This window comes from Hyla sarda, chromosome 1 (assembly GCF_029499605.1).
Source record: "Hyla sarda isolate aHylSar1 chromosome 1, aHylSar1.hap1, whole genome shotgun sequence".
Classification (NCBI taxonomy): Eukaryota; Metazoa; Chordata; class Amphibia; order Anura; family Hylidae; genus Hyla; species Hyla sarda.
This window is the reverse complement of record NC_079189.1, coordinates 298,196,337-298,207,541: the sequence shown is the minus strand read 5'-3', so window position 1 is coordinate 298,207,541 and position 11,205 is coordinate 298,196,337. Positions and strand designations below refer to the sequence as shown.

The 11,205-nt window shown below is 39.8% G+C and overlaps 1 protein-coding gene across 2 annotated transcripts in view; it reads right to left on the bottom strand.

Annotated features, from left to right (window-relative positions):
* Window positions 1-2,809: 2,809 nt before the first annotated feature.
* Window positions 2,810-11,205, bottom strand: part of MIER2 (MIER family member 2) — a 116,128-nt gene continuing 107,732 nt past the window's right edge. For both annotated transcript variants that reach the window (XM_056518048.1, XM_056518047.1), the window contains exons 10-12: window positions 5,913-6,037; window positions 5,737-5,813; window positions 2,810-4,611 (exon numbers count right to left, since the gene is read on the bottom strand). In XM_056518048.1, the coding sequence (XP_056374023.1) occupies window positions 4,325-4,611; window positions 5,737-5,813; window positions 5,913-6,037 (489 nt within the window). In that variant the 3' untranslated portion in view covers window positions 2,810-4,324. The remainder of the gene's footprint in view (window positions 4,612-5,736; window positions 5,814-5,912; window positions 6,038-11,205) is intronic.

Below are 11,205 nucleotides of genomic sequence, written 5' to 3'. Positions count from 1 at the left end.
CGGTCAGCCGGTAAACCGGCCGACGAATCAGGGCGATCGTGAGGTGGCACCATTGCCACCTCACCCCTGCTGGCTATGGCTGTTCGGGGCCGTCAGAGACGGCCCCGAACAGCCTGTAATTCCGGGTCACTGGAGACCCGATTGACCCGGAATCCGCCGCAGATCGCTGGGCTGAATTGTCCTGCGATCTGCGGCCATCGCCGACATGGGGGGACATAATGATCCCCCTGGGCGATATGCCACGATGCCTGCTGAACGATTTCAGCAGGCATCCGGCTCCGGTCCCCAACCGGCTAGCGGTGGGGACCGAAATTCCCACGGGCGTATGGATACGCCCTGTGTCCTTAATGACTCGGAATGCAGGGCGTATACATACGCCCTGTGTCCTGAAGAGGTTAAATTTCCTCCCTAAAAAAATATTTTTTTGGGTTCACCGTACATTTTATGATAAAATGAGATATTCCATTACAAAGTACAATTGGACATGCAAAAAACAAGCCCTTATATGGTTCTGTAGATGGAAATATAAAAGAGTTATGGATTTTAGAAGGCAAGGAAAAAAATGAAAACGCAAAAATAAAATTGGCCTGGTCCTTAAGGTCAAAATGGGCTTGGTCCTTAAGAGGTTAAAGGAGATCTGTAGTGCTCTGAACTTTATCCCCTATCCAAAGGATAGGGGATAAGTTTTAGATCACGGGGGTCCGAGCGCTGGGGCCCCCCGCAGTCTCCTGTATGGGGCCTCTGCAATGTACAGGAAAGGGGGCGTTCCGTCCCCGCATGATGCGTCAGTCGGCACGCCGCTCCATGAATCCCATAGAGATACATGAGGGGTGTGCCGGCTCCCATGTCATAAAGTTCAGAGGACTACAGATCTCATTTAAGGACCCTGCTGTTTTTGTAATACAGTACTAGATAACCTCTTTTATAATCATTTAATGACTATCTTTATATTATTAATCGTTTATGATTATCAAATCGTACTAACATTTCTGTCCCTGTTTTCTTTTTACTATGAATAAGATCCCTATTCTTAGAGCTGTTCATCCAAAAGAAGGCAAAAAACCATGGACAACGTCGAGCCAATTTCATTGTACTCATTTTGGGAGACTTGTCATCTCAGGAGATCCGGACTATTTCAGTATTTTCCCAGACAATTCAGGGAAGCAAATATGTATGACTGTGTAAATGGAAATTAGATATATGATGGGAGATACATTTGGTTGAAGAACGGTGGCAGCTGCTGCGGCATACCTGTGAGCGTGATGTGGCAGCAGCGTAATGCACGGACAGCAAACAGCTGTTTGGGCATGCTGGGAGTTGTAGTTGTGTGCCTCCAGCTGTTGCATAACTACATCTCCCAGCATGCCCTTCAGCTTTATTGGGGTATTTCCGTTATCTGGAGAAATTGTGTTACAAATTTTGGGGGGATTTTTCTCCTTTTACATCTTATGAAAAGAAAAAGTTGGCGGCTACACCTAAATTTTTTTAATTTTTACACTTTCATGCTGGTGTTGCCACATAATTTTCATTTTCACAAGAGGTAAAAAGACCCCCAAAATGTATAAAACAATCTCTCCTGAGTACGGAAATACTCCACATGTGGGAATGAAGTGCTCTGCAGGCGCACAACAGGGTCCAGGGGTGAGAGTGCACCATGTACATTTGTGGCCTAAATTGGTGATTTGCATTGGAATGGATGATAGTTGTAGTAGTTCTGACAAATGCAAAAAGACACAAAAAAAAAACCACGTGACCCCATTTTGGAAACTACACCCCTCAAGAAATGTAATAAGGGGTGCAGTGAGCATTTACACCCCAAAACAGTGGTCCAAGAAAATGAAAAATGTTGCACTTTGTTGTTGTTTTTTACGGCGTTCACCGTGCGGGATAATTTACACGATAGCTTTATAGTACAAGTCATTACGGACATGGCAATACATATGTATATGATTTGCATTTTTTTTTATGATCATACATGGCAATTATTGGGAAAGGGGCATTTATTTTATTTTTTTACACTGCATTGTTTTATTGAAGAACCTTTTATTATTTAATTTTTAGCTTTTTACAAGTTATACTATGCTGCAAAACATTTGTACTGCAGCACAGTATGACCTGATGAGCTGCACACACTTCAACCTGTGCGATCCAATCTGTGGCTGGATCTCACAGACTTCCGTAGCTGGCAGACAGGAGACCATCAGCTGGTCTCCTGCTGCCATAGCAAACAACGGCAACCAGGGATCGTATCGTGGCGCCGCCATTAGTGATAAGGGGTGAAAACCCTCCCCCTGTCAACACCATGGATGCCGTGATCAGGATTAATCACGGTATCTATGGGGTTAATGCTGCCAAGACCAGCGCACAGAGAGCATAGCACTCACCTGCGGGCCTTTGTTAGCATAATAATGAACATATTTCAGATATTTACAAAAATGTAAGGGGTGTGCTCATGTAAGATACTGGCCCTGATTTATCAATCTGCCTGAAACCCTAATTATCTGTTTTTTCCCATAACAACCAATCACAACTCAGTTTTCATATCTTAATGAGCTCTTGTAAGGTGAAAGATGAGCTGTGATTGGTTGTTATGAGAAAAACCAGACAATTAGGGTTTCAAGCTGTGTTTGATTCACTGTGTTTCAATAAATATATACTCCTTTGGAAGCTAAATGCACGCTTTGAAATGCTTGCTCTTAGGAAGAGCATTTTAATAAAGAAAGTAAGGGGACAGATAATACAAAATAACGCCATCACAAAAGATCCCTTGGAATGTTTGTTGATGAGCCTGATAGCTGCGCAAAAGAATCATCTGAGACCTTATTTCTGTATTTACAAATTTTTATTCATGTTTGGAGTCTGTATAGTTAATTGTAAAGTACTGTAATCTCTGTTTACTTAAAAAAAAAAAAACAATCTAAATGGATTGAAACAAAGTGATAAACAAGACAAACATTACATTTTGCAAGTACATAAATGAAATCTGTGCAAAAATTTGCACTGTGCTGGCTGGAAAATAGTTTCATAAAAGGGTTATGGGTCCCTAGAATAACCTACATGGACGCAGCTTGAATGAAAAAAAGAAGTTTAAATAGGCAAACAATATATGCATATATATCTTACAATTAAGCAATGTAATGTATAGTAAATATGTACAACAATATTGTATGCTTGTATTACTTTATGAATATTTTGAAAAAAAAACAAACAAAAAAAATATATAAATTTTATAACGTAAATGGTGCTGAAAAATTATTCAGTCAATTGAGGTACATGAACCAGAGGTTTTATCGAAATGTACAGAAAGGCATGGATGACTAGCAGCACTTCAAATAAAAGAAAAGTTCTGCTTAGTCTACTTAATGTAACTAATGGCTTTATCTTTCACTGGCCATCTCCTCATATATCAAAAGGGTCTGAGCCCAGACAGTGTAAATATTGCAGTCCAAGAAAGCAAGTCTGCTAAGATGGCTGGCAACTACAAAATGGCAGTAGCCAAAAAACTAAAAAAAACTAAACTAAACTGTAAACAAACCAGGCCCAATACATGTACTAGACACATGTCAGAATTGTCAGCAGGCCTAAAAACAAAGGTTTAAATATGGATGATGAAGGTAATGGGATAGATTAACTATTCATAATGTGCTAAAATTCTGGCACAATTTTCATTAAAAAAAAATAAAAAAATTGGTGTATATGCTGTGCATTACATTTATTATGTGTTTTATCCAGTGTGACCAACAAAAAGGTGTGGCATTAAAGGGGTGTGGTTTACAATGCAACATCAAGTATTAAAATTGTGCAAAAATTCTGGCACAGTTAAAGCCAACTCATAGTTGCTGGGCTAAACTTAGGCTAAAAAGAAACCAAATGAACAAAAATCAGCCTGAGCCACTGTGATACATCTGGCGCATTTATATTGTCTAAGACAGTTAGACAGTTTTAGTAAATCTGCCCCAATGTGTTTAAATTGATAGACTGAAGATGTGGAATGTGTAACAAAAAAAAAACATGTAAATCCTAGTATAGTAAACTGTCATATTGTGCAAGTCACCTCTAGTGTGCAATTTCAAAGGTCAATTGCGAATTCATACAAAAAATACAATTAAATAAAAAGAGCATACTGTACAGATCTAGTTCCTGTATATGTCACCAACTCAATACTTCAAATAGCAAATCCTCCAAAATGTCTGGTACTGTTAGGTATGTCTTCCTGAGATTCCAAAAATCAGCTGATAGGAACACAAGTAACTGGTGAAGCAATAGTGGACACATCAAGTGGTCCAATACAGCCTTGTCTTTATTTAAATTGAAAGGTGGAAAATCAGGGCGAAAGTTGATTGGTACAAAATATAGATGGTCTTGACATAAAGCCAGGAAGGGACAAGTCAGCCATATTAAATGTTTCCAAAGGATGGTCTTTTCTGACATCAGGCAATACCGGCAATTCTGGAGGGCACAGATCCAGATTGATATTTTCACTGCTGATCGGAAGGGGCTCCGGATGATCCTCCTGGTTGGAAGAAGAATGGGTGTGCAGTCTACAAGTAAGCTGACCTTTATCAGAGGAGCAGGCAGTGCTCGGAGAAGAAGAATTCTGCTTAGAGCCAGCTGTGTTCATGAACAAAAACAGAAGACGCTATTATGACAGCTGGTAATATAACATTGATAAATGGAGTATAGCCCCACATTAACTAGGGAAAGCATTCTCTATGTAATGGGAGCAGGTGGTGTATCCCAATAATAACAAAAAAGCAAATACTATTCTGTCTGAAAATACTTTTCACAACACTGTATGAAAAATGTTGTAGTATGAGTAAGAAAAGGAAAAAAATAAAACAAAACAAAAAGGTGCAAATATAGAAGTAGTGCTGGCAGCTTGAAGAAGAGGAGTTCTCTGCTTATTCATTTGAAAAATTATAGGGGGCATTTATCAAAACCTGTGTAGAGAATGAGTGGTGCAGTTGCCCAGAGGAAAAAAAATCTAATTTCATTTTTCAGAGGCCTTTTTAAAAATAAAAGAAGCACTCCTCCTTTACACTGGTTTTTGTGGGGTGGGTATATGTAGCTGCACTGTTATCAACAGCGGAATGCATTTGGAAGCTTTGTTCTTCTCAATGTATGGGGAGCAGGTAGTTGTTGCTATTTTAGGTGCTATGACTATTTGTATTCAGCAGATGACAATCTTGGGGAGGGGAACATTGACAGCACCTCAAAAAGCAGGTCATAACATTTTCCCTAGCAGGTTTGCAAATGTCCGGTTCAATTTCTTCACAGAGTAAAGGACCCCCATAATGGTAATGGTAAAAGGAAGACAAATTGAAAAAGTTGCATAAAGGACCCCCATAATGGTGAAGGTAAAATGAAGACAAACTCTAAAGTTGCATAAAGGACCCCCATAATGGTTATGGTAAACGGAAGACAAATTCCAAAAGTTGCGTTCACATGGGCATATTTCTTTTCAAACTCGCAGTGTATTTCCTGCTTCGAGTTTGAAAAGGGGCGCGGTCTCCGTGGGCTATCCACAGCAACTTTCGGCTGCGGAAAATATGTTGCAGACCTCATTGAAGTCAATAGGGTCTGTGGCAGATTTTCAGCATACCCTATGGGAAATGTCAACAAATAAGAATATGTTTTTTTTTTTTTAAAAAGGAAGCACGTGGACAGCCATTAAAAAGGTTGAGCAGGATAAAGGCTGGATATCACAGTTTACAGGCATTTGAGATACAGTCTTACCTATACCATCTTTCCTGAGTGCAGATTCCCGCAATCCAAATGGACACTCCAAATTTGGCACTTCACATACATACTCCCTAGTAAAGAAGAAAAACATATTCCTCATTATTATTCTTTTTTAGTTGTGTGCATGAGTTCGAGACTTCTACCACTAAAAACTGCGAACATTAACTCACAGTGACGTAGTGTTCATCAGCTGCTTTCTCCTACCCAGGCGACTCTGGGTGAAATGCTCATAGCGCTCAGACTTCTTCCAGGTGTAGTAGTACTGTACACACTCCCCCACTGAGCGTGTACGGACCTTGAGGAAAGAGTTAGAGAAGGACAATTTTTACAATAAATAACATAAATCATTAATTATATCTAATTAATAAATACATTTGCAGATCTCCTTCAAATGTTTTGGTACCTAAGGTCTTGTAAAAGACTGGAAAGGCATATGAGGTTGAGGTTCCATAAGACCCTAGAATATGTATATTGGGGTATAATGATCTTTCTATAGATGAAAACTGTAAAATTGCTGTTGGTCGTCTACACTACTTAGCCAAGAAATGACCTGCACAGTATTGGAAGAACGCCAAGTCACCATGAAAAAACTATTTATTAATAAAATAAATATTTTAACAAGTTAGGCTTGAAAAGGCTATTTATATGCAACTGAATAAGTATTATATGTTCCAACAAATATAGATACCCTGGTTGAATAGGTCTGACTAATACTTATAGGGGTACTGCAGCAAAAAGTAACTTATCCCCTAGCCAGGATAGGAGATAAGTGTCAGATCACCCGATCAGGCCCCAGCTCTCTGAAAGGATTTCTATGGGAGCGCCAGAAATGTCAGAGTACAGCACTCGGGTCTCATCATGATCTGTTAAGAGAATGAATGAAAGAACCGGGGCTCATTCAGGAGATATTAGGGGGTGCCAGTGGTTGGACCCCCTGCGATCTGACACATCCCCTATCCTGCGGATAGGGGATAAGTTACTTTTTGCTGCATTACCCCTTTAACCCCTTAAGGACCAAGCCCATTTTGGCCTTAAGGACCAGAGCGTTTTTTGAACATCTGTGTCATCAGTGTCACTTTAAACATTAATAACTCTGGGATGCTTTTATCTATCATTCTGATTCAGAGATTGTTTTATCGTGAAATATTCTACTTTAACATAGTGGCAATATTTTGTGGTAATATGCATCCTTTCTCGGTGAAAAATCCCCAAATTTCATGAAAAAATAGAAAATTTAGCATTTTTCAAACTTTGAAGCTCTCTGCTTGTAAGGAAAATGGATATTCAAATAATTTTTTTTTTTATTATTCACATATACAATATGTCTACTTTATGTTTGCATCATAACATTTATGAGTTTTTACTTTTGGAAGACATCAGAGGGCTTCAAAGCTCAGCAGCAATTTTCCAATTTTTCACAAAATTTTCTAACTCGCTATTTTTCAGGGACCAGTTCAGGTTTGAAGTGGATTTGAAGGGTCTTCATATTAGAAATACCCCATAAATGACCCCATTATAAAAACTGCACCCCCCAAAGTATTCAAAATGACATTTAGTCAGTGTTTTAACCCTTTAGGTGTTTCACAGGAATAGCAGCAAAGTGAAGGAGAAAATTCAAAATCTTCATTTTTTACACTTGCATGTTCCTTTAGACTCAATTTTTGAATTTTTACAAGGGGTAAAAGGAGAAAATTTTTACTTGTATTTGTAGCCCAATTTCTCTCGAGTACCTCATATGTCTATGTAAAGTGTTCGGCGGGCGCAGTAGAGGGCTCAGAAGCGAAGGAGCGACAAGGGGATTTTGGAGAGAACATTTTTCTGAAATGGTTTTTGGGAGGCATGTCACCTTTAGGAAGCCCCTATGGTGCCAGAAAAGCAAAAAAACAAACAAAAAACACATGGCATATCATTTTGAAAACTAGACCCCTCGGGGAACATAACAAGGAATAAAGTGAGCCCTAATACCCCACAGGTGGTTCACGACTTTTGCATATGTAAAAAATAAAATAAAATTTTTTTTTACCTAAAATGCTTGGTTTCCCAAAAATTTTACATTTTTAAAAAGGGTAGCAGCAGAAAATACCCCCCCAAAATTTGAAGCCCAATTTCTCCCGATTCAGAAAACACCCCATATGGGGGTGAAAAGTGCTCTGCTGGCGCACTACAGGTCTCAGAAGAGAAGGAGTTACATTTGGCTTTTTTGAAGCAAATTTTGCTCTGGGGGCATGCCGCATTTAGGAAGCACCTATGGTGCCAGGACAGCAAAAAAAAAAAACACATAGCATCATATTTTGGAAACTAGACCCCTTGGGGAATGTAACAAGGGGTAAAGTGAACCTTAATACCCCACAGGGGTTTCACGACTTTTGCATATGTAAAACAAAAATTTTTTACCTAAAATGCTTGGTTTCCCAAAAATTTTACATTTTTACAAAGGGTTAAAGCAGAAAATACCCCTTAAAATTTGAAGCCCAATTTCTCCCGATTCAGAAAACACCCCATATGGGGCTGAAAAGTGCTCTGCTGGCGCACTACAGGTCTCAGAAGAGAAGGAATCACATTTTGGCTTTTTGGAAGCAAATTTTGCTCTGGGGGCATGCCGCATTTAGGAAGCCCCTATGGTGCCAGGACAGCAAAAAAAAAAAAAAACCCACATGGCATCACATTTTAGAAACTAGACCCCTTGGGGAACGTAACAAGGGGTAAAGTGAACCTTAATACCCCACAGGGGTTTCACAACTTTTGCATATGTAAAAATAATAATAATTTTTACCTAAAATGCTTGGTTTCCCAAAAATGTTACATTTTTACAAAGGTTTAAAGCAGAAAATATCCCCCAAAATTTGAAGCCCAATTTCTCCCGATTCAGAAAACACCCCATATGGGGCTGAAAAGTGCTCTGCTGGCGCACTACAGGTCTCAGAAGAGAAGGAATCACATTTTGGCTTTTTGGAAGCAAATTTTGCTCTGGGGGCATGCCGCATTTAGGAAGCCCCTATGGTGCCAGGACAGCAAAAAAAAAAAAAAAAAAAAAAAACAACACATGGCATCACATTTTGGAAACTAGATCCCTTGGGGAACGTAACAAGGGGTAAAGTGAACCTTAATACCCCACAGGGGTTTCACGACTTTTGCCTATGTAAGAAATTTTTTTTTTACCTAAAATGCTTGATTTCCACATTTAGGAAGCCCCTATGGTGCCAGGACAGCAAAAAAAAAACCCACATGGCATACCATTTTGGAAACTAGACCCCTTGGAGAACGTAACAAGGGGTAAAGTGAACCTTAATAACCCACAGGGGTTTCACAACTTTTGCATATGTAAAAAAAAAAAATCACTAAAATGCTTGTTTTCCCCCAAATTTTGAATTTTTACAAGGGGTTATAGCTGAAAAATCACCCCAAAATTTGTAGCCACATTTCCCTTGAGCAAGGAAATAACCCATAAAAGGACGTATAATGCTTTGCTGGAGAACTACAGGTCTCAGAAGGGAAGGAGCAAAATTTGGAGAGAGAATTTTTTGGGGGGCATGTCCAATTTAGGAAGCCCCTATGGTGCCAGAACAGTGGGGACCTGCTAAGGTATTCATCTAGGGGTATAATGGAAATTTTTTAAAGTTTTGTTTAGGGGTTTAGCAAGATGGTGTAAATAAAACTATATCTGCCAAGGTATTCATCTAGAGGTATAATGGAATTTTTTTTTGTTTTGTTAGAGGTTTAGCAAAATGTTGAAAATATAAAACTATACCTGCCAAAGTATTCATCTTGGGGTATAATGGGAATTTTTAGTTTTATTAGGGGTTTGCCAATTAGATTTTTGGAAATAGTGTAGTGGAGAAAAAGGGGAAATTATTGAATTGCTCACATGTCATTCCAAGGGTGCGTTGGGTAGAGTTATTCAAAGTCATTCTAAAAATAGTTAAAGGGGACAAATTTAGATATCATATGTTGTGTGATAGATTTTAAAACAGTCTTCAATGCACAGACCGGGTTTGTGGGGACATGTCTCACAGTGGTATATAGTGCATTTTCTAATGCCACGCTAGGAGCACACCCGACACCGCTTCTGTTGCCTACTCCCCGATTCTCTACAGGGAACGACCCCAGGAAAATGTTGCCCTGGAACTATTCTGTTCTCAGATCCTGTGGCTCTGCTTCCCTCCCGTTCCTGATCCTCAAACAGAAAGTCCTTAATAACATTTTCCTGGAATTGCAGGTATGTGCATGTATTTCCTGCACGTTTGTACACCACAAATGAATTGTACATGGTAATTTGGAAGAGGTACAGTGCCAATTTTTTATACCAGGTCTTACTTTTGCGTAGGGCAGTGTACGGCTGCAAGGCCTGATCTGACAGATCCACCCCTCCCATGAACTTATTATAGTCTTGGATACACACAGGTTTAGGGGCACTCTCTGTGGTACCACGGACTTGGACAGGGGTGGATCTGTCTGGGTGTAAGGTGGTTAGTACAAGGACATCACGCTTGTCCCGGTACTTGACAAGCATCATGTTGTCCTGGCACACAGCCTTGCTTTCCCCCTTGTTCAACTTCTGCCGAACAAAAATTTTAGGCAAATCCCTTTGGTTTCGCCTGATGGTACCACAGGCCACAGTCCCCTTGGCAAACAGGCATTGTAGTAATGGGACGCTAGTGTAAAAAAGATCAAGGTAGATGTTATACCCTTGATCTAGCAGGGGGTGAATTAGATCCCATACTATTTTTCCAGTTGTTGTTCGTACGGGGGGGGGGGGGGGACACCCTGGGGGCTCTATTTTAGAATCTTTCCCCTCATAAACTCTAAATTTGTGTGTGTAGCCTGTTGCGCTCTCACACAATTTATAAAGTTTTACCCCATACCTGGCCCGTTTTTTAGGCAGGTATTGCCTAAAGTGCAACCTTCCTTTGAAGTGCCCAAGAGATTTGTCCACTGCAATCTCTTTTTCTGGGGTGTACACTTCTGAAAATGTTTGATTTAAATAGTTTACAAGGGGCCGAATTTTATACATGCATTTATATATGCGATCGAAATTTTGATCACTGCGAGGTGGACAATTTTCATTATTAGCATAATGTAGAAATTTGAGGAGGGCTTCAAACCGAGCCCTTGGCATTACCGACCGGTACAGTGGAGTATGGTAAAGCATATCATTACTCCAATAGGAGCGAATTGTGGGCTTTTTAATTATGCCCATGTTAAACAAAAGGGCAAAAATTTTTTTTTTAGTTCTAGTGGATTAGTTGGCGTCCATCGGTAAGGCTTAGCATAATATGCCTGTGGATTGGCCGTAATGAATTGCTGAGCATACCGGTTGGTTTCCTCCACTATCAAATTAAGCAACTCTTCTGAAAAGAAGAGCTGAAAGAAATCCTCTTCTTTTAACCCCGTGGTGTCAACACAGATGCCTGCAGTGGCCACGAACTCAGGCAAATGGGGTATAAAGTTTGAAGCTGGAGCCCA